The following is a 22,023-nucleotide window of genomic DNA, read 5'->3' on the forward strand; positions in this document are numbered from 1 at the left end:
AACTCCTATAGCTGTGAAGGAGAAATGATCTCAGGCTTATTTGTTTATGAAAAGGAGTCAATTGATTTTAACACAAAATCACAGATTTAATCTGATCATAAATTAGTTTTAAATTTCTGATGAGTGACTTCAGGAAAGAGATGAGGGATGATCTGATATTAAAGTGGCTTTATATTCCAAATTTGTGACAGTTGGCAGGATGGTCTTGCCAGCAAAAGAAATAATATACTCTGGAATATGAATGATGTACTTGATAGAAGGAGGAATATTCTTTTCCTTTTGGACATCAAAATTTCCATTGGGCCAAGGCTCACAACCAGAAGTGCTGCAATTATATCAGATTTTAATGCATGCACCCTTGCACCAGAGACAGTGTGTCAGTGTGATCGTCAGTTGTGGTTTGAACTGACTCTAGGAAAGCTTGATTTGAGTTTAGATAAGATGTTGAGATGAGTTGTTTTTGATCTGAGATGTTTTTCAAGTTCAGATATTAGTTACTGTAGAATGTTTGGGAGCCTTCTTGCGTCCGTTCCCCTGTGTGGCTTACCAGAGTTCACCCAGACCACATATCTCCTGCATTTGTAATGAACACCACAGGTGTGCCATAGAACGCATTTATTCAGTATTTTAAATTGTTGTCCGATATCTATATATAAAGATGGGGTGACCTTTGTAGGGGCGAAAAATGCTCAGATACAGTTTTGCATGCCTATTTACAACACTATGATTTGGCTCTAGAGTGAAACAACCTATTTTACATGCAACACAATCCTTTATAGAAAAAGCTTAAACTACTTGAGACTAGCTTAGCAATTATGCAACTCTTCACAGGAAAATAGCAGCCTTTCTTCATCTGCTGAAACAAGAGGGAGGCGGTTTTAATCCTGTAGATTTCAGTTTGGTTACCCGATTTTGTACAGTTATATGCTGCACAGAAAATTAATTCATGGTGAATGATATCTGAGAAATGTTAAACCATTAATGTAAGGTGTCCTTGGATCTAATTGAATTGCTTGCTTGCTGATTTAAAAGAATCGATGCAAATTTAACTAAATTAGATGAAATGGGGAACTTCACTGAAAAAAAACTGGAAAAAATGTTTTGGAAAAAAACAAACTTCCATGCTATTTACTTAAGATGCACTACTTCTTGCAAGACCATCCTCTGAAGACCTGAGCTGAGTGGAAAAATTCACTTATGAATGAGAAGAGAAGAAGGTGTCAAATCACTATTTTGATAGACACAATATTCAGAAATGAAAAATGATCACAAATGTGCAGTTTTTATATTTTTCCTAGAATTTGCTCCTGGAGATGTCCTGAGGTTGACAGTGAGGCCTGGAAGATAGTGGAGCACTCCAGCTGACTACGATGATTGCTCTATGGCCTGTACATTCCATGGAAGGTGACAGGTGTCATGACGTCTACTTCGGCTCTAGCGATCTCTGACAGGTCTTTGGCATCCAGAATTATGCAGTAGGTTGGACTCTGGGCTCCAGGGCACACCACGATTGTCAATAGCACACCTACAAAGCATTTCGACAGCTTACTTTAAACTTTTAGATGTCTATATTTTTGTTTGTTTTGTCAGTAAAATAACTATTACTTTCTAATTTGTTGTAGACTAAATGTGCAGGTTTATGTTAGTGGCCTATACTTGTTTACAGTGTAAAAAGCTTGGTAGTCCAAAAAGAATAACTACTAGGGAATCGCCATCTAGATTGTGCCCTGATTGTGGAAGCCCTTCTCTTTCTGTATAGTAGCCTGACTCACCATCATCCTCATCCACCCCACTGGGATTCTGTACAAAGAGGGGCTCCGAAGGGTACGAGTCTGGCTCTTGCCACACCCAGGTCTCCTTGGTCCTTACATTAAGCTTGCAAATCTATACCCATACATAGTCTATTAACACTAGCAGACATTACCATTTATAATTGCAGTGTCAACACTGACTGATCTCAAATCAGGAATGAAACTTGCCCTGTCAGGGATGAAGTGGTTGAGGCCAAGCCCATAAGTGTAGGTGTAGTTTCTCCCATTGTGCATTTTGTAGTTGATCTGCGGGAACTCAAAAGCTGTTGAAGTTGAGAAAAGAAAGAATGAAATAAAAGAAAAAGAAACTTGAACTTTGAACTTTGAAGCTACTGGACTGGACACATTATTAGGTACACCTACCTTACAGTTAAAATTACAAACTGCAGCCTATCTGAGGTCTTTGACAATTTGTTAGCTACCCTCTACCCGAGTCATCACTTGTCAGGTCTGGACCGTACCACTAACTAGATATTACTAAAGTGGCAAAAGAAATGTAGACACAGCGGTGACACTGACATCCACAAACATCATTGTCACTACTGAGTTCAGATTGTTCTGAGGCACAGACCTATTTTGCTAACAGTGATCTTTTGAAACTGACTATTGATAAAGAGCAAGAACACACATTTGTGCATGACCACAAATGAACTGTAGTCCCTCACTCTACAGCTATGTTGTTCATCTACAGGACAGATGAACTGTAGTCCCTCACTCTACAGCTATGTTGTTCATCTACAGGGCAGATGAACTGTAGTCCCTCACTCTACAGCTATGTTGTTCATCTACAGGGCAGATGAACTGTAGTCCCTCACTCTACAGCTATGTTGTTCATCTACAGGACAGATGAACTGTAGTCCCTCACTCTACAGCTATGTTGTTCATCTACAGGGCAGATGAACTGTAGTCCCTCACTCTACAGCTATGTTGTTCATCTACAGGACAGATGAACTGTAGTCCCTCACTCTACAGCTATGTTGTTCATCTACAGGGCAGATGAACTGTAGTCCCTCACTCTACAGCTATGTTGTTCATCTACAGGGCAGATGAACTGTAGTCCCTCACTCTACAGCTATGTTGTTCATCTACAGGACAGATGAACTGTAGTCCCTCACTCTACAGCTATGTTGTTCATCTACAGGGCAGATGAACTGTAGTCCCTCACTCTACAGCTATGTTGTTCACCTACAGGACAGATGAACTGTAGTCCCTCACTCTACAGCTATGTTGTTCACCTACAGGGCAGATGAACTGTAGTCCCTCACTCTACAGCTATGTTGTTCACCTACAGGGCAGATGAACTGTAGTCCCTCACTCTACAGCTATGTTGTTCATCTACAGGGCAGATGAACTGTAGTCCCTCAATCTACAGCTATGTTGTTCACCTACAGGGCAGATGAACTGTAGTCCCTCACTCTACAGCTATGTTGTTCATCTACAGGGCAGATGAACTGTAGTCCCTCACTCTACAGCTATGTTGTTCATCTACAGGGCAGATGAACTGTAGTCCCTCACTCTACAGCTATGTTGTTCATCTACAGGACAGATGAACTGTAGTCCCTCACTCTACAGCTATGTTGTTCATCTACAGGACAGATGAACTGTAGTCCCTCACTCTACAGCTATGTTGTTCATCTACAGGGCAGATGAACTGTAGTCCCTCACTCTACAGCTATGTTGTTCACCTACAGGGCAGATGTTTCTTATTAAGTGGTTGGAATGTGTATTTTGGCAAGGATGGTACTTGATGTGCTACTGCGGTGCTACAACAACAACAACATAAAACATTTGTAACCTGGACTGTGTATAATATTACTCAATCTGAGGAGGCTCATATTACAAAAATGACTTCAAGAATAGGGTATTCAACTTATTTAATAGTATACATTTGCATACAAGTAAGTATTTACTTAATTTCTAAACAAATAGAATAAATAGTGAGGATTTTTTTTTAAATTTTAAATCTGTAGATACATTAAATGTAAGTAAATATCTGTTTAGGCCACTCTCAAGCCACATACCCAGTTTCTGAGATAATAAGTGATTGCTGTGAGGTGTGTGTGAGATACAAAATTATTAAGTGATTGTTGTTAGGTGTTTATGAGATAAGTGATATGCTGTGACATGTTTATAAGATAAGTGATTTCTGTGAAGTGTTTATGAGATAGGTTATTGCTGTGAGGTGTTTATAATATAATAAGTAATTGCTGTGAGGTGTGTGTGAGATAATAGGTGATTGCTGTTAGGTGTGTATGAGATAATAAGTGATTGCTTTTAGGTGTGTATGAGATAATAAGTGATTGCTGTTAGGTGGGTGTGAGATAAGTGATGGCTGTGAGGTGTGTGTGAGATAACAAGTGATGGCTGTTATGTGTGTATGAGATAATAAGTGATTGCTTTTAGGTGTGTATGAGATAATAAGTGATGGCTGTGAGGTGTGTGTGAGATAACAAGTGATGGCTGTTAGGCGTGTATGAGATAATAAGTGATTGCTTTTAGGTGTGTATGAGATAATAAGTGATGGCTGTGAGGTGTGTGTGAGATAACAAGTGATGGCTGTTAGGCGTGTATGAGATAATAAGAAATTGCTGTGAGGTGTGTGAGATCATAAGCAATTGCTGCTAGGTGTGTATGAGATAATGAGTCATTGCAGTGAGGTGTGAATGCTGTGCTATAATAAGCTCTGACCTTGGTGAGGGCTAGAGAAGAGCACCTCAGGCTCTAGCCAGATGGTCCCATCCCCTCGCATAGTAGCAGTGGCTGTAGTATAGGGCAAAGAAATGAGGTTCTTTCCCTGCTCCTCCTGTGAGTGTGTGAACGTGAGAGAGAGAAGTGTATTAGCGATGGAGACACAGTCATACAGGCATGCAGCACAATGAGATGAAATTACAATAACCTTTAGCAGTAGCACAGCAATTTTTTATTTATAGAAAAGGAGAAGGAAAGTACAATTCAAAATAGAATTTTAAAGAAAATGTCTTCTTATCTATTGTATGCCATGCTATGAATGAAGAAATGTAGAAAGGTGTGACATACCCTGCAGGGATCCAGTGGTACTACAAACCTCCGCACCTCAGGCTGAGGTGCGACCTTGGCATATTTCTTTATCTCTTCCCAGTTCTGACGCAGGTTAGCCAGCCACAGGTAGTTGTACACAAACTCAAATCTGTGAGGCCACCAGGAAACTTCATTTATGTGTGGTTTAATATGCAAATTTGTCTGAGATTATGAAACAAATTCAGATCCTTCAAATGTAACAGACTCCAAGATTAAGGGAAAGTGGAAAATCTATAGTACTCTGATCTTGATGTTAGCAATTTTAAAACTTCTAATATGTTACTTCACCAGAATATCCTCCATCTAGCTTCCATTGCCTTTACTGAAAAAATACAAATTCAGCTGCTTTAAAAAAGCAGCAATACTTACAGCCCAGTAAATAAAAAGAATTCTGAATGTAATAATACTGTAACAGTTTTTCAAAATATGCCACTTTGTTCAGTTTACCCTTTCCAGGTGCACAGATCAAAAACAATAAAGCCAGAGTCTTCGTAGCAGTTGATATGGTGGAAAAGGCCCATTGCAGACGCCCTGAATTTGTACTCAATGTACTCCCCTGGATCCTTCCTTGCAATATGAATCCATGTCTGTTGAAATTAACATTTCAACAAAATCATTAGGACATGTAAAATTCCATCAGTATTAGCTGCGAAAAAGATTTGTGTCATTTGTGTTGTTTTTGCTGTTATGTATTGTGAGATGATGGAGTCCTACAGCTGGTCAGGCTTATAGTGTAAGGAACATTTCTTATAGTATAAGCAACATTAGAGCTGCAACATTTTTGCACCAAAACCCTTTTCTAATAATTGTCTTTTTTATGTTTACCATGTAAATGTATTTGCTATAAAAACATACATTGTTACTGTGTTTTTATCACTTACTCCTTTCTCCTCATCAGATTCAAAGCAGTCCATATAGTTGAGTCCAGAAATAGCCCAGGAACTCAGGAATTTCAGTAGGTTGATTTTGATGGGCGTCTCTACGAAGACAAAGTAGTTCTCAGTCATCCCAAAGCTGCACCAGTGAACAGAGACAATGTATACTTCATGAGGCCTCTAATCACACTTTTTGCACACAAGTCTTTGTCTTATGACTACTGAATGAAGTTGCGTTGTTTAGTTTATCTTGGAAGGTTTAATCCATAATATGCCCATTGTCCTCAAACTCTTGGAATTGCTAAGTATTAGTAGAAGGGAATGGAAAAGGAGTGTTGAAATTAACCTGTGTACATATGATGGCTTCAGTCTGTTGGCGCTGGGAAACTGCACCACAACCTTGGATTTCTCAATGGGATCTGACTTATCTGGAGGAAGAAACAGAAGAAACAGGAGATGCTTAGTCATGCTTACAATTGGGTGATTCATTTAAAATTAAGCTTTTGAACAAATGATCCGCTTTAAGCCAGCATGCTCACTAAGAACATTAATTCCCATCGTAAGATTCCATTAGGCCCACGCCTGAGTTGGTGAACAGCCAATGTCTGGGTTCAGCTCAGTATAAAACATCAATCACCTTTTTGGGTGGGTGGGATCTTGACGATGTTGTAAGCTAGTGAGGCTCCCTTCCCCATGCAGTTTCCAATGTTGTAGACTGTACCGTCTCTCTCAATGTGGGGGTGTGCTGTTATCCCGTTTATATTGATGTAATCACACATGTCAACCTTTAAGAAAGGTAATGGGAAGAATTAAATCTGCTGATTTAAAGTCATAAGGTCTTTAAATAAATGCTTTCTCAGTGCAAAGAGCTACCATAATAGATTAAGGGGTAAATTAGATTAAATATAATGTTTGTTTGTTAATGTTTCATCATGACCTTTTTTATGGTGTCTAGAGTGGTTGGATTAACTTTAGTGATAAAGTTAGTCTCTGTGGCAGCATAGAAGTCTTCTCCAATGGGGTAAATGTTCACCAAACAGTTGTCTGTTACCTCAACCCCTTTGAAGTAAGAGAAAAACCTGTCCAACAAACATTATAAAGTTACAAGTGATCAAGTGATGGCATGAAGCCAGAATCCCAAAAAATTAAAAGAGCCAGAATCTGTCTAAAAATGATAAAATATAGGAAAAAATTAAGCTAAATCAAGATATAAAGATGGAGTAGTTGAACACAAGGTGAAAACCTAGAGAAGATGTTCTTGCAGGGGTCAGGATAGGCACAGGTTCCACATTCTGTCATCACAATACGTTTTTCTGTCATGGCACGCACATAGGCATCTGTTTTGATGAACCTTGGGAAGTGGTGAAACAAATGTTTGTCAGTTCTGATGCAAACAAAGCACAAATTCACTTTCTCAAATACAACACAGAAACATACGATTCACCATAGAAAAAACACACCTGAGTGACCTGGAACTGCTCTAATGAAAGTGACATCATTTGGCAGAATCATTACATTTATGTGAAGTGACCTAAATTCAGATTTACCAGAGAGATTTTTGTTCCTTTTCTCTCACTTACCACTTACAAACACAATGGCATATTATTCTGCCCTGTAATTACTCCAAGGGCAAAGTTTTCCTTTTTTATGGTGATAAGTATTAATGAAACAGTGGATTGCGACTATAATTATTTCACTGGCTATCGTACTGATCACTATTCAAATCTGAATTGCTACAGCTTTCATTATGTCGTGTAAACATACTTGCGGAAATACGTGACCTGGCCATTACTGAAATCAAACTTGTGCATAAGGGCCTGGCCATCAAAAAGATGATAGAAAGGTTCTGATCCAACCTCGAACAATCCAGGACCCACACGAAGCAGGCTTCCTTTTATAAAAGATGGAATTTGACCTGAATAAAAAAACAGTCATATTACTTAATAATATTCACAAAATATTCTTTAAGAAAATGTCAATAACATTGATTAGTATTATCACTATGTAATATCAAACTGTGTTGTAGCTGAAGGCACGGACAGTTGGTAAGATACTACAGACACAGTGCATCTGGGTGGAATGTGGACTGTCTTCTATTAAAATGTTCTCTTGTTGTTTGTTTGTGTGTGGTTTTTGTAGTGGAGAAGGCAAACGCACAGCCCCCTCCCTGAAGGCTGAAAGTGGTCCTCTCCCTAACACACAGTGCATCTGGGTGGAATGTTCATAATATCAAACTATTGATATGATGGTATGGCTAATGTATAAATAATCACATTTTCGATGCTTACATATGATATAAAAAATTAGGAGAATACACATCTCACCTGTGACTGTTGCTGGCAGGGGTTCATTTAGCTCTTCCACTGTCTCAAAGATTTTCTTATAACCACCAGCAGGGTGTTCAAATCTAAAAAGCCACCAAGGTTAGTGTTTTGCTGGCCAACCACAAAGGCCAAGCACCTCTTGTAATTTAATTCTGCTTATTTAAAATTAATCTGAATTTAGTTGTCAAGTTAAATCATTTTAAATAAACCTTTCTTAATAGGTTTTAAATTACACTATGTCCAAGTCAGGATGAAGGAGAAGACAATAGTAAAACACTCGTGTGTAGTAATTGCTGATTTAGTAACAAAACTAACAGTCCTAGCACATCAGAGCCCTGTTTTTAGGATCAACACTGAGTAAAACAAGACATAACATGTTTCTAGATTGCACTATTCATTCAGAAAATGGATTGATCTAAACTTATCTGAGCTACTTTGTCACAAAACCTTAAAGTATTAATTTATTTTCTTGCACATTAATTTTTATATGCAAAATATTTATTTTCATCCTTTCTTAAATCAAATGACAATTTCATGCTAGTGTTTGTGACCCCAGTTAACAATTTAACTTGACACTTACCGGCTAACCATGTTTCCTCCTACTACAGTCGAACTGCGTTTTGTGATTTTAGCAGCAGGTATTGGCACATATATGTGCTGGTCTTGTTGATGTCCGGAGTCCTGCCAGGACCAGAGGGCTCTTTATACTTGCTCGCCTTTCACACGCTATGGACCAGCTAACTTTGATCATACAGCTAATTACAGTGTTGGGTGAACAACAGTTCTTTGTACCAGGGTCCTGAGCTGACTCACCGCAGCCAAGCTGACAAATAGGATTTGCTTCCCTCTGAGGGGCTATAAGCTGAACAACTGCTAGAATTAGTGTGGCAATAATAAAATAATAGCCAAAATACAGTTACACAATATGACAAAGCTGAGAGGACAATATTTAAAAGCAAAACAAAATAGAAATAAAAGTCCCTGATGCCCCCTTTATGATATAACGCAGATAATTTACATATTTACAGACCCAATCTACTATTTACAAAGCGTCTTTCCTGGTAATCCAGTTTACAAAATATTCAGAGTTAAAGAAGGTAGAACAAAATGTCATGCAAAGTTCTTATGCGATCGATTGATTGGGTTGCTGAATAATTGATTGCATGATTTATTGATTGGATGATTAATTGGTTCTCAGTCTCTGTTATTAATAATCGAAGCACAAATCCAAGACTGCTTTTCAGATCTTAAGGTGTCCAGTTGCACCTGAACCAAGAACAGCACCGTGGAGGAAATTCTCTCCAAAGAGAAAAAAAAACAAAGACAAGTGGTTGTTTGGAGAGCAAACTAATTACCTTTCTTTCTTGATTGAGGAGAAGTTCTAAAACATCTTGCTATTCTTCCAGATGTCACTTCTTTTGTAGGAAACCACACAGTAGGGGTATTACATTCCCACAATTTAACGATATGTGTGCAATAAAAATATAATTTACATCCATTGCTGTATATATTTTTGCTTAATACATCCTTGGTAACATCCTTGCATTGTGAGGTTTGGCCTGACCTGTCCCATCCCAAAGACTGAATCATGTATCCTGTTGTTCCCCTTCATGTTGTCAACCACACCTTTCATAATAACACATATACTACATTCATGGGCAGTACACTGTATGGAAAACTTTAAGTGTACAGTTTAAGAGTAACATAGTGAGTAAAGATATCCCTTATAATTATTATACTGTGATAAAAGGATAATTACCTGTGTTAAATATTCATGTAGGTAATGGTTAACTATAAGTGCAGCTAGTCTTAATGCATATTCGTGTGCATGTATCAGAATACAATAAAATCATAAATCATAAAATTATGATCATTAAGGAGTTTCTTTCACAGCACAATTTTTAGAAGCTTTGTACCCTTTTCGTGCTGCAGATATATTTATTAAAGTATACTTTAGAAGAACATATGTAATATTCACTCTTGACAAATAAACATGTATAATAAAGAATACTTAATTAATTATAATTACAGTAAAGAGTCATTTACATTTGTTGTAAGTAAATAGTATGAATTCATTGTATACTTTTGGTGCTTTGTAGTAGTAAATAAGCAAAACCAATTAGATGCAACAGTAAAAATCAAGTGATCCAGCAAAGCATTTGAACCCAGAAATGCATCAGAATAGCCTCTTCACAACACACCCAATAAAAACATGTCCAGAAACCTTTCCTCTAACTCCGAATCTGCTATGGTTTTGCAACTTTACAGTGTCAGTGCAGTTGGAGTTCAGCTGTTGTTAGCGCTCATGATCATGAAAGGACAGCTTTGCTTTCATATAGCATTCCTTAGCAGATTTGTATTAAGATTTGTCTTATCCTGAGGGGACTTGGATTGTTTCTCAGAAGTGACGTAGCTAAATAGGTCCTTTAATAGTGCTCAGCATGGGATGACTAGCTTACCCCTTTACAGCTCATTAAAATTGTTTTGACTGAATAATTATGTCAATGGTACTACTTTCTAAAGGACTAAAGGTCCTGTCACTTTTACATTTACATCTAAGGCAGTCCTGTCACTGCCTTACTGCCTTGCTAGTTATAGCACAACTCTTAGTGTGCACATAGAAGGAGCAACACATGAATTTTAATTCGGCATTTTGGATTTTTATAATTGTGATGACTGTTTTTAGACTAGAATATTTTAATACTAAACCATAATGAAGACAATAAGTGGCACATTGGAAAACGAATTCCTGTATCTCTTTGAAATTATGTAACTGTGTATTTTTCAAACTATATTCAAGTCCTTGCTTGATATTTTCTATAATTTGAATAGTTTAATGAGTGATCTGCTCTATCTAGTGGTTGCGGCTGACAGACGAGGACAAGGGCATTTATTTTGAAACGGGTTCAGTTATTTACAAGCTTCCGGTCGAGGGCGCTTCCGCTCTACACGGTGAATGGATGCGGTTAGGTTTTAGCGTCGGCCCGACGTTAGGCGATTATTGTCTTTGAGCGTAAAATAGTTCTTAAAGGTTACACGAATCTTTTCAAGACGGGTATTTGACTGTAAGATATATAACAGTTGTTGAGTTGTCGAATCTTTTCGAAAATGAATTGCAATACCAACGTTGTTCAAGTGACAAACGTGTCGCCGAGCACGACGTCCGAGCAGATGCGAACCCTCTTCGGCTTCCTGGGAACCGTCGAGGATCTCCGGTTATTCCCGCCAGAGTAAGAGGCTAACTAGTCCCGTCAAACCAGCGATGCTTACGTTAAAGGCTTACGCAGAGTGATCGTGTTTCTTCTATGTATATAACATCTGTTACCGTGAAGTATTTAACTTTTTAGCGGTGGTAGCGCTGGCTACTAACCGAAGGGAAGTAGGCCGCGCTTTTTTAGCTTATCTTACCTTAGCTTAGCTTATCTTACCTTAGCTTACGTTAGTTTCTTATCTTACCTTATCTTATCTTATTTTAGCGTAGCTAGCTAGCGATGCCAGGCCACGTTTTCGTTTTTCTCTGATGCTGGATTGCGCAAAGCCGCCGAGTGTGTCTGTAATGAGAGACGGATTGTATTCATATGTCAAAGTTGTAGCTACCTGCCGAGGCCGCTGTAGTTGTGTAGCCGGCTAGCTAGCTAGCTAATTAACGCACATTCATTTCCACCCCGTCTGGCCATTGTGGGGAAGCTAGGGAAGCTCGCTAGGCTAGCTAACTAGGTGTCCTTATCCTGGCGAGTAAGGAACCACTTGGGTTCAGTTTTCCTGCACACAAGAATTTGAGAGTAACGTTACATGCGTGCTTCTATGCCTCGCAGAATTCAAAGCAGTGGAACAGTGCAAAAAATCTATATTGGTCAGATAAAATAGATTATTATGGAATCACTACGAATTAAATTGTTTAAATTAAATGTTGCATTGTCCAGCTATTGGAAAGTCATAATGTAAGGTTTATATAATATATATGTATAACACTCTAATCTTGTTTGTGTGCAGTGATTCCACCATGCCAGTGACGTCACGGGTGTGCTTCGTGAGGTTCAAAGAGCAGGAGTCTGTGGGGGTGTCCCAGCATCTAACTAACACAGTCTTTGTGGACAGAGCTCTTATAGTTGTGCCCTATGCAGAAGGTTGGTACCTCCTAACATTTGTCTTCCTTGTAGACACATGCTGTTACCTAGCAGTATGTTGTCGTTTTGAATGATATGGTCTCCATGATCTGATCCTCTGTTCTTTCACTGGTTGAATACCAATGACACCTAATTGCTCATGATGCTGGCTCTAATAACTGCACACCAGACTACTGAGCAGATATATGAGCCCTGCATTTACTGTTTATTTACTGCAGCACAGCTGGAGTTTGGAACACAATGGTAGCCTTGTGCACAGCCTACTGGACAGGCGTTTGAGCTGAAGCTTGCGCACTGACTTGTGCTTCAGATGACACGTATTGTGTAAAATGGACATTTCGATCCAAGTTGATGGAAGCATGTTTTGCACTAAGAATGTTGCACTTAAATGATCAGGTTTTCAAGCAGGCATGTGCAGCTCCAGGCTTGGAAGAGCTCAGCCCTCACACAGTTTAGCATTTCCTCTCTCTGCTTAATTTGAGCTCCTTTTCAGGCCCTCAGATTGGAGGAAAGGCTACACTGTATTGTGCTTGGTTCTAACAATGGTTGCTGCCTATGTTTTATGGTTTTCCAAATTTAGGCCCAGTATGTCCTTGAACTAGTTTAGGAATTTTTAAAGTTTTGTAATCGACATTTTTGTGTAGTGGAGTGGAGGGTTAAATCATTCCGGATCCTTTTGTTAATAGCATTACACAAAGTGTGTGGATTGAAACGTTTGTATTCACCACTGTTGTGTGTTGAAGCATATTTCAGTGTGCAGGCATTATCCTTCCTGTCCTCAGACCAGATATGTACCATTCAGCTTTTCCTGTGTTTTTCCCCCACCTTAAAAGAAGCAGGGAAGGAGGATATGTGCTTCTCCCAATCCTGACCGTGTATTTTGCATGAAAAGCATGAATACCTTCCCACCTTACTGGATCATGCATTTGTCTTAAGGTGATCCTGCAGTATCCTTATTCTCGTCCTTCACTGATAGAATGTCAAACTCTGGTTAAGGGCTTTGCCAAGTACCCAGAGGAAAGAAGAAAGACTAGATCGTGAGTAAGGCTGATTGAGACTCCCCTCTGTCTGGCAGAAATGCCCCCTGCTGCAGACTGCTGGGACAGAAAAGCCTGAGAAAAAACATGTAGATGCATAGCAGGAAGCAAATAAATACTTCAGTTCCACAACACTGGTCATAATTTCTTTTCAATTCTTTATTTTTTTAAAATATAGTTATTTATTTTTAGTTTCCTCCTGACCCTCCTATCACTTCTTTTCCCCATGGTAGACTGTCTCCTATTAAAATGTTCTCTTGTTGTTTGTTTGTGTGTGGTTTTTGTAGTGGAGAAGGCAAACGCAGAGCCCCCTCCCTGAAGGCTGAAAGTGGTCCTCTCCCTGCCAACAGGCGACTGTAGGCAATTACAAAGCGCCAGCCGCCGCGCCTTATGCCCCTCCCCTTCTTGTTTTTTTGCTTTTTCTGTCTTTACTCTCTCTCTGTTGTCTTTCTCTCTCCTCTGTCTTTCTCTCTCTCTCTTTCTAGGTGTAATGTGTAACAAAAACAAACAAAAAAAAAAACAAAACAAAACCGAAGTGCACAGTTTGCCAACATGCCAGTGTGCATAATGATCCACTGAAACCTTATAGCTCTCTGCCTACCTGTTTATTTTTCTCAATCTCAATATTTTATCGTAACTTGTCACAAACGCTCAGAGGTGGTGACTCCAAATGGACTGATCCAGACATGCACGTATGAAATAGTAAGATCTTCTACGATATGGTAATTCTGCTCTTAAATGTACACATTTGGTGGGGTAGGGTTCCCAGCATTAACTTACTGATGAGGACCTCAGAGATCGAGTAGCCTAATCCGCATGGATTAGTGTTTCACAGTAGTTATGTGGTTTGTCATTGGTGGGTTGGAATCCACATGATATGTGAGACGGGTGTGATGTCCTCTCTTTAACAGTGGTCTCTTGTTTTGTTGTTGTGTTTTACAGTTCTTTTTCCTGGCACTGCCAGTCCTGTTTACCAGGCCCTGCCGAAAATACCGCCCTGCAGTTTTGTCTCCTGCAGTCTTCTTTCTCATGTGCTTGTTCTTGATGCGTTTTATTTTTCAAATGTGTGCTCTTGTTAAGATTTTGTTTTCTGCAAACACAACCATGTAGAGTGCGAGCAACACTGGTGGAAATGTGACGCGCCCCCACCACTCAAGTATGTTTTAGGGCTTTTGTTGGGAGTGAAGTCCGAAGGCTTCGATCCCTCTTTACTGTCTGTGTGTACGAGCACTTGTTTAGCACTTAGATCTACATGTGGTCAGATTTAATGCTCCTGTGCGACTTCAGGTAAGGACAGGTCCCCAGCAAAAGCCCAGCCATCAATCTACATGCGAGACATAACGTGTACTTGTAGCTCTGTCAGTTTGTTGTACTATTCTGTGTAAACTCTGAAGCTTGTTACTGTTCATCGCCACAATCTCTGAAAGTGTTTTTGTGTTGTGTATCTCGATCTTTCTCTGTGTGCTTTTAGCGAAGCTGCCAACGTGAGTCGCTTGTTCATAAAACGTCTATATGAAAAGTTGAAAGCACATCCCCCTCCCCCGGAGAAGCCTCTGTGCTCGCTCACGTTTGGTTCATGACTTAAGTAACACGCGTCCAGGTGATCACAGCTTGGCAGTACCAACTGCAGTAGTGTGTTTTTTATGACATTTTTCCCATCTTAGTCTATCACAAAGTGATAAGTGGCTTGGACAGCTTTTTTTTGATCAAAAGATACCTAATAAGAACGAGACGCAGGTGGTAATGACTTGGGGGCAAGTATGTTTATTGCTTGAACATCTGAATGTTCTCCCTAATGTTGATTCCCCCTTGTGCATGTTGTGAATGCGATTTCTCAGAGTGTAACTCTTATCTGTTTTTTTTTCCGTCTTGAAGGTGTGATCCCAGACGAGTCGAAAGCGCTGTCTCTGCTGGCTCCCGCGAACGCCGTCGCTGGCCTGCTTCCGGGGGGAGGTCTACTCCCGACACCCAACCCGCTCGCTTCGGTAATTCTCGCCCGGTCAGGGGCTGCACAGACTTTTCCCCAGTGCTGTTCTAATTCCTTAGGCATGAAAAAGTGTGTTTATTATTATTTGTCATAGTAGTAATGGGAGGGACAGGTTGGTGTTTCTCTCGTGTGTATCATTAGCTGGGCTCTACCAGCCTTTGCTGGCAAAACTGAAAGATTAGTACCTTGTACCAAAGTCCACATAATTAACTAGAGCTTGGAGTACAGCTATTCATATAGCAGAACTGTAGTAGCTATAAGTCATTTTAAAACTCCATGCAGATGGGAGGAGTTCCTTTAGGAGCACTGGGTGCACCTGCCATGCTACCTGGAGCTGGCATGAATCCCCAGGTAAGTGCTCATCCAGTTTAAACACTTCATAATCCCTGAGACTGTTGGTCTGTAACACTCCTCTCCAGAGTGTTGAGATCGTGGTTGACATTCCTGTATCATTCACAGGGGCTTTCTGCTGACCAGCTACTGAAGTTAATGACCTCAGTTGATCCCAAGTGAGTGTGGGTTTTTTTGGCTCCTAATTTACATCAGCCATCTGTTCTGTGCATGTCTAGAGAAGGACAGTTGTATGTCTCCTTGTGATTTTAGCTGCTCTCTGCTTTCCATCTAGTGCAAGTTGTTTTTGATTTTTGTTTTTGCTATTGATGAGCAATAGTATATTTGTATAGTAAAAGTATTGATAAATCCTTGCTAGGACATGGGTAGCCTGCATCATTTTATGCTGACAGCACTAAACACTGACATTTGCTAAGCAGGTCATCTACATGTTTGCAGCCTTCTGAGAGCTCGGTATAGCGAAAGGGTGCAGTCCTCACCTCCATGCGTCTTGTCTTGTCGTGCAGAATGAATCCGATGGCTGCAGGCATGGGTCTGAAGGCAGACGCTTCCAGCAAGGAGATTGAGGAGGCAATGAAGAGAGTGCGAGAGGCCCAGTCCCTCATCTCTGCTGCCATCGAACCTGGCAGTAAGGAGAAAAGTCTCTCGAACTCAGGCTCCTTCCTCTTTACATCCCTTCTCCCACTCACTCTCTTCAGACGCGCCGACAGCAAGTGTTCATTTGAAAGCCACTTGTTCCCAGTGCAGAAGGCCTGTTCTAATAATGTCGACAGTTATTTCCTGCCTTGCTGGTGTGAAGGTGGAGTTTAATGCAAGTTTTTTCCCCTTCTTGCTTCATATCTCGAGAGATTGGCAGAAGAAAATACATTTTGCTCCTGTAGATGGTAACAGTGCTCCATTCAAGCAGAATTCCTTCCATTCTATTTTATACAGAAAAACTGGACTCTCCCCCCCCCCCCCCCCCCCATCATGCATTACTGCTTTCTAAAGGTAACGTGCCGATGTTCTAATGTTGGTTCAAATGGTTTTGTTGCAGATAAAAAAGACAGCAAACGTAAGCATTCCCGCTCCAGGTCCCGCTCTAGATCGAGGCGGAGGAGGTCCCGCTCTCGCTCCAGGCACAGGTACGCCAAGCGAAGTTGAGTTTGGGTGTGATCTTCAGGATAAGGTGTCCTGTCAGATCTGTAGCACCAGCTCACTGTACTAAGTCTTACACACACACTGCACAGCTACGTGGCGAATCCAAGCTTGCGGCTAGATCTGTTTTTATCTGGTACGCGAGTGCTGAACGCAGTGAGCAGGGCGGACTGCCCCTGCCCCTGCCCCAGAGCAGCCCTCTCACCCTGACGCGCTCCCTCCGCAGGAGGTCCGGCAGCAGGAACCGCAGACGCTCCCGCTCCCGCAGCCGGCGCCGCTCGCGCAGCCCCAGGAGGAGGCGCTCTCGTTCCAGAGACAGGAGCCGCCGCTCCACCAGCAAGTCCAGGTCAGTGGACCCAGCAGGTCATGCCACGCCCCGTTGCCCCCTAAGAGTGTGTGGTCAGTTGTAACTTCATTGTTTCTTTTAGCTCCAAGGGGTCAGCTGCATCGTGAGCTGAAGTGTCAAAATTGACAGTTGGCGTTTGGGATTCCCACTTCAGGAGGGTGTGCTCATGTGCAGGAAAAATAAGGATGTGTGCAAGAGAAAACCATGTGAATTATTTAGTAGCCGGACAGCCATGCACCTCCGCTCATCCATTCTGCAGCAGCATAGATATGTCACTAGTGTGGCACTTCGTACTCCAAGAAGCACTGAAAAGTGCCTCTCTTAGTGCCTCTCTTAGTCCCACAGTAACACAGTGAGCTCAGCTGATGACTGAAATGTTCGTTATTGAATCCATTTACTGATTGACTTATGGAATATTTAAATTAGCTGCAGAATGAGTGGCCTGGCAAATGAACCCACTGGCATCGTGTACTTGGGAGCCATGACCTGGAATAGAAAGAGGTCTGGTGTAGTAGAGAGCACAGAAAACAGGGTCTTGATGAAGGTGCTTCTCTCATCCTCAGGGACAGGAAAAAAGAGGAAAAAGACAAAAAACGCTCCAAGACCCCTCCGAAGAGCTACAGCAGCGCCAGGAGATCTAGAAGCACAAGCCGGTAAATGTTTTAATCTCGACCCTCTTCCCCAGGCCCTGGCAAGAAGACTCTTGTTTGCTTTTAAAAGACAACCAGACTGAGATTCAAAACCATGTCCATCTGTCCCGCCGTCCTTTCGCTTGTCCAATACACACGAATGATTAGTCCAATAGTGTGAGTATAAAGCATAAATTACATGCTTTATACTTTACAGCTTAATCTTTGCACAAAAAGCCAGCACATTTGTGCATTTTCCAGAATTATTGAAAATATCCACCTCTGCGTTTTATTTAATGCCCACTCTAGCTTGTTGGGTATTCTGACCTATAAACTGTTAAAAACAATTTTAAGCCTGGATCTGCTATGCAAGACGTGCCTGACACATTTCACGTTCATTTTTGGTTGTGTATGCAGTTTTCCACTCACTGGCTTTTGGTCACATCTTGTATTTTATTCATCCCTGTCCTATTTGTGCTGCAGAAGGCGCAGGAGGAGCGTTAGCCGATCTCCCCGAAGATCTCCGAAAAAGAGGACCTCCAGGTCCCCGTCGCCAAGAAGGTGAGGGTTGCGTCCCACAGAAAAAAGCTCTCGCCCCCTCTTCTGTCATTAGGAGTATTTGCACGCAGTCACTAAACATCTTTACATCTTGTCAGGAAAAGCTTCATGAAAGCTTGATGTATAGGCCAAACGATTTAAAATCAACAGCAATGCTTTTGCTTGGTTTTCATGGACGCTCTAAAACGCGTCACTCACGCAGACACAAAAAGGAGAAGAAGAGGGATCGCGAGAGGGAGAAGGAACGGGAGCGGGACAGGCGCTCCGACAGGGACCGCAGCCGCGACGAGTCGGAACACTCCTCCAGCAAGAAGAAAAAGGGCAAAGACAAGGAAAGGGAGAGGAGATCCGACAGCGAGAAACGGGACGTGAAGGTGCAGTTGCAGCGAGAGGACGAGTGTGAGGGGGAGGCTGTCGGCATTTCATGATTTAACATTACCTGCCCGGTTGTTTCTGTCGAGGCCAGAGTTTCAGTAAAGTGCTCTGGTGCCGTCGGGCTGCTCTTCCTGAACGTGTGCTGTCCTGCAGGTGACGCGAGACTATGACGAGGAGGAGCAGGGCTACGACAGCGAGAAGGAGCGCGAGCTGAAGGACTCGGAAGATTCCGGCGCGTCTCCTACACGGTACGTGGCCGACACCGACGGCAACGCCTCCAAGGCCAGCCCGAAACAGGCCAAGCAGAACGGTGATGACCGCCACGACGAGCAGGACATGGAAGTGAGCGACTGAGGGCCCCACCCCCCCGCGCGCCGGAAATGACATGAACTGTGCTCGGAACAAGGAATATAGTGATTGCTTTTGCCGTCATGGGTATGTATCTGATAACCTCAGAATTCAATGTTGCTCCGTTTCCTTCTCCTTTGGCCCCTGTGCTGATCTCAAGTGACTGGACCGGGTTAAATAATGGGCTTTGGAACCCGAGGTGCAGCCTGTGTTTTTTCCTCCCTCTCTGAGCCGTATATAATTTGATGTGCATTTGCCTTTAAAAAAAAAAAAAAAAAAAAGAAGCAAAAAAATAAATAAATAAATAAAAAAACTAGAAAAAAGGAAGGATAGTTTTGAGTGTTCAGCTAAGTGATCAGCCATCATAATTGTGTGCGTCCGTTTTAGTCTCCTGCTCACACGTCCTGCTTGTTTTAACTGTCCCAGTGACCGGCTCAGACATGACATGGGTGGCTCTTTTCTCAGCTCCCGTTTTCATTTTCGCGGTCACTGTAAATACTGTGCCTGAGGCAACGGCTGTAGTATTAAAATAGTGACCACAAGCATGGTGAGGGGTGTGGGTTTGTTTGTCCTTTTTGTTTTTATTTTGTTAGAGAACGCTTTTCCCTAGTTTCTTTGTTTTGATACTAATTCGGAACAATTGTCATTTTAGGTAGACTGGGTTGATGTATATGATTAGTGCTTTATATTCCTAGATATCATATCCAGTAGTTGGCCATCCTGGAGTTTGCAAGTGTTGGAAAAATTTTTATACTGTAAATAAACTCAATTGAGTGGAAAAGATGTTGACTTAAACCCTTCTTATTTTGAACCTCTTAATTCCCAGTTTTGTATGGCAGTGGATAAAAGTACTTCTAAAAATGCTTCTTAAAAATATTTTGTGAATTTGCTTTTCCATGGGGTCAGTGAGAGGGCTTCTGGTTAGTTTTTTATTCTTGGTTAGGCCATGGTGTGATTTTGGGCAGAAATTGGACTGAAACCTCAAACAGAAGCCTGGCAAAGTAGGTTCTAAATTCCTGCTCGCAAGAGAAAATTCTGCTATGCAGGTGAGTAATGTTTGGTTTGAATGTAGTTTACTTTGAAATATTTCTACCACACATGCTGTCTGCAGGTCAGCTAGGACTAGAGAGAAGCGTGTTCCTTTACTTTGGGCCATGGTCTCGTTATTAATTTCAGGTTACATGTACCAACAAATTTGAAATAAACTCATGCCATGGTAAAGTCTTAAACCAATGAAACACACATGATGTATTGAGTGTGGTACACAGCTCTGGATTAGCCCATCCTCCCTACACAACGATCCAAAACTTACCCCTCCCATTCAACCTCACTGGAAACCTCTGCCTAGGAGCCAGCTTGTGTGCAAATCTGTAATACACCTCTTTCCAATTTACATAACACTATAAAACAACTGATGATAAAGTCCAGATGACTAAATAATTAGTGAACAGTCCTGGAAAGTGACACTGAACAGCATTACTGTGCAATGGATGCACTGTAAACACATTCAGTAGAGGTGTCATAACACAATAATATATGAACTGTTACACATCCTCCCCCTGTGGTCCTGGTGCTGATTTTCTCAGGCTAATGCACTACAGATGCTGCATGTAGTTGTTGCACAGTGTAGCATGTGAATGAGTTATTGCATAAATATGAAAATGAATGAGTTCATGCAACTGCTCCTTCAGACACTAAATTGCTGGAATTTTATCTACAAATTTATGAAATAGTTTCACTGGGCATAGAATTGGTTATATATTCTAGGGACCATCTATGTGTAATTATTTCCAAAGTAACTTCAGGAGCATCAACTAAATATGGAAAAGAAACTGCTCCAAAAAACAAAACAACACACTACATTTAGCGAATTATTATAAAATTAGTCATTGAGCATCTGAATTTAATATATTATTCAGAGGAGTGAGCGCACACACAAATCACATCGCCTTGTCATACAAATGGAATAAACCCAGTTAGATAAACATAATATTCTGAAATGTCAATGCCTTTTTGCTTAGAAGTTTATCATACTGTTCCATTTGTTCGGTTACAAGACTTCCCCCCCCCCCCCCCCCCCCCCCCCCCCCCCCCCCCGTATCCAAACACGGCCTCACCCTCTAGCGTCAATAGCATTCTTCCTTAAACCCGAGACTCTTTGATTCAGTTTGGTTATTGCTCTTCGCAAAAATATTTCCATACTTCGAAACTGATGTTTTCAAGTCAAATGGATGCTGATCTTTTTGATATTTACAAGGCTACATTCAAAGTAACAGCAGCTATGTTCCTGAACTTGGCTCCTTAATGTCTGCTGCAGTGAATCAGTGATGGCTCAGGCGGTACAAATCAGCAGGTGGCAGTAGCGACCTCAAAAAACCACACCCGACTAACATCCAGGAACCAAAACGGCCAGGCTGAGAAATTCAATACAAGGCCTCAAGACCCAGTGCGCTTGTGCATAGTGAGTGTGTTCTGTGGGTGCTGGGGTCCTGAACTTTGGAACAGTGTCACTGCATTCATTCAGAAACACGTCATCCTCTTTTGTGGATGGCGTGCTCCGAAAGGGGGACCACAATGAACCTTAAGAGCATAGCTTTCCCTTCTCCATCCTCCAAAACACATGTGCACACAGCTTTCACTAAAGCTATGGACAAAGACAAGCAGATAACTTTAGATAAATCAGAATAAACAGATTTGATCATCTTTTGAGTGGTAATCTTTGTTAGTAATGTTAGACCTCTTGTTACATGTGAGGTCAGCGGTAGGGGCCTTCTTTGTAGTCAGCGGGGATGGTGAAGATGGACTTGTCAAACCGGAACTCCTGAAATGTCACTGTAGCTTTGATGATCGGAAACACGGGGATGTCTTAATCACTGGCATTCATCAGGAGAGAAATGAAAAGGAAAGTGGGATTTAACATCATCTTCCAGCTTCAATCGCCAAAGCGCAAGTTTTTACAGGGAAGTTAAACGGCAAACCTGGATCAAAGATGTCTTCTGTCTTAATAATTGCGATGCTCACGCCTGTTTTATATTTGTCATTATGTTAGTAGCTAGAATCC

General features: G+C 41.3%; 3 protein-coding genes across 9 annotated transcripts in view; 1 reads left to right on the top strand and 2 right to left on the bottom strand.

The window, feature by feature from the left end:
- Positions 1–554: 554 nt before the first annotated feature.
- On the bottom strand, positions 555–11,577 carry rpe65a (retinoid isomerohydrolase RPE65 a). The gene is made up of 16 exons (XM_027028760.2): positions 11,524–11,577; positions 9,423–9,482; positions 8,648–8,748; positions 8,068–8,150; positions 7,508–7,658; positions 6,987–7,094; positions 6,681–6,822; positions 6,381–6,528; positions 6,090–6,171; positions 5,750–5,882; positions 5,316–5,455; positions 4,848–4,977; positions 4,500–4,614; positions 1,980–2,074; positions 1,773–1,884; positions 555–1,525 (listed from the first exon to the last, which is right to left on the bottom strand). Exons 3-16 carry the CDS (start codon positions 8,656–8,658, stop codon positions 1,380–1,382), a joined length of 1,596 nt encoding a protein of 531 aa, XP_026884561.1. The 5' UTR covers positions 8,659–8,748; positions 9,423–9,482; positions 11,524–11,577; the 3' UTR covers positions 555–1,379.
- Positions 11,006–19,745, top strand: LOC113589214 (serine/arginine-rich splicing factor 11-like). Of its 5 annotated transcripts, none has more exons than XM_027028759.2 (12): positions 11,006–11,297; positions 12,061–12,194; positions 15,107–15,216; positions 15,501–15,569; positions 15,678–15,727; positions 16,076–16,197; positions 16,606–16,693; positions 16,933–17,052; positions 17,616–17,705; positions 18,165–18,242; positions 18,442–18,613; positions 18,768–19,745. In XM_027028759.2, exons 1-12 carry the CDS (start codon positions 11,176–11,178, stop codon positions 18,966–18,968), a joined length of 1,356 nt encoding a protein of 451 aa, XP_026884560.1. In that variant the 5' UTR covers positions 11,006–11,175; the 3' UTR covers positions 18,969–19,745. The 5 variants fall into 5 exon arrangements, with proteins under 5 accessions (XP_026884560.1, XP_035392488.1, XP_035392487.1 ...); XM_035536595.1 differs by lacking the exon at positions 11,006–11,297 and adding an exon at positions 14,703–14,831 and having other exon boundaries at positions 12,101–13,587; XM_035536596.1 differs by lacking the exon at positions 11,006–11,297 and adding an exon at positions 13,519–14,831 and having other exon boundaries at positions 12,108–12,194.
- Positions 19,746–21,074: 1,329 nt separating this feature from the next.
- Positions 21,075–22,023, bottom strand: part of LOC113589218 (ankyrin repeat domain-containing protein 13C-like) — an 11,826-nt gene continuing 10,877 nt past the window's right edge. For all 3 annotated transcript variants that reach the window (XM_035536631.1, XM_035536633.1, XM_035536629.1), the window contains one exon: positions 21,075–21,835. The gene's annotated coding sequence lies outside the window, so the exon portion shown is untranslated. The remainder of the gene's footprint in view (positions 21,836–22,023) is intronic.

This window comes from Electrophorus electricus, chromosome 19 (assembly GCF_013358815.1).
Source record: "Electrophorus electricus isolate fEleEle1 chromosome 19, fEleEle1.pri, whole genome shotgun sequence".
NCBI classification, from domain to species: domain Eukaryota; kingdom Metazoa; phylum Chordata; class Actinopteri; order Gymnotiformes; family Gymnotidae; genus Electrophorus; species Electrophorus electricus.

Excerpts from the sequence above, each read along its gene's own strand:
- rpe65a (XM_027028760.2), bottom strand. Across the intron at positions 6,529-6,680 it reads CTCTAGACACCATAAAAAAG|GTTGACATGTGTGATTACAT; the intron begins GTCATGATGAAA and ends CCTTTCTTAAAG. Across the intron at positions 6,172-6,380 it reads GATCCCACCCACCCAAAAAG|ATAAGTCAGATCCCATTGAG; the intron begins GTGATTGATGTT and ends TTCTTCCTCCAG.
- LOC113589214 (XM_027028759.2), top strand. The coding sequence starts at position 11,176 with ATGAATTGCAATACCAACGTTGTTCAAGTGACAAACGTGTCGCCGAGC. Across the intron at positions 12,195-15,106 it reads AGTTGTGCCCTATGCAGAAG|GTGTGATCCCAGACGAGTCG; the intron begins GTTGGTACCTCC and ends TCCGTCTTGAAG. Across the intron at positions 18,614-18,767 it reads GCGAGAAACGGGACGTGAAG|GTGACGCGAGACTATGACGA; the intron begins GTGCAGTTGCAG and ends GCTGTCCTGCAG.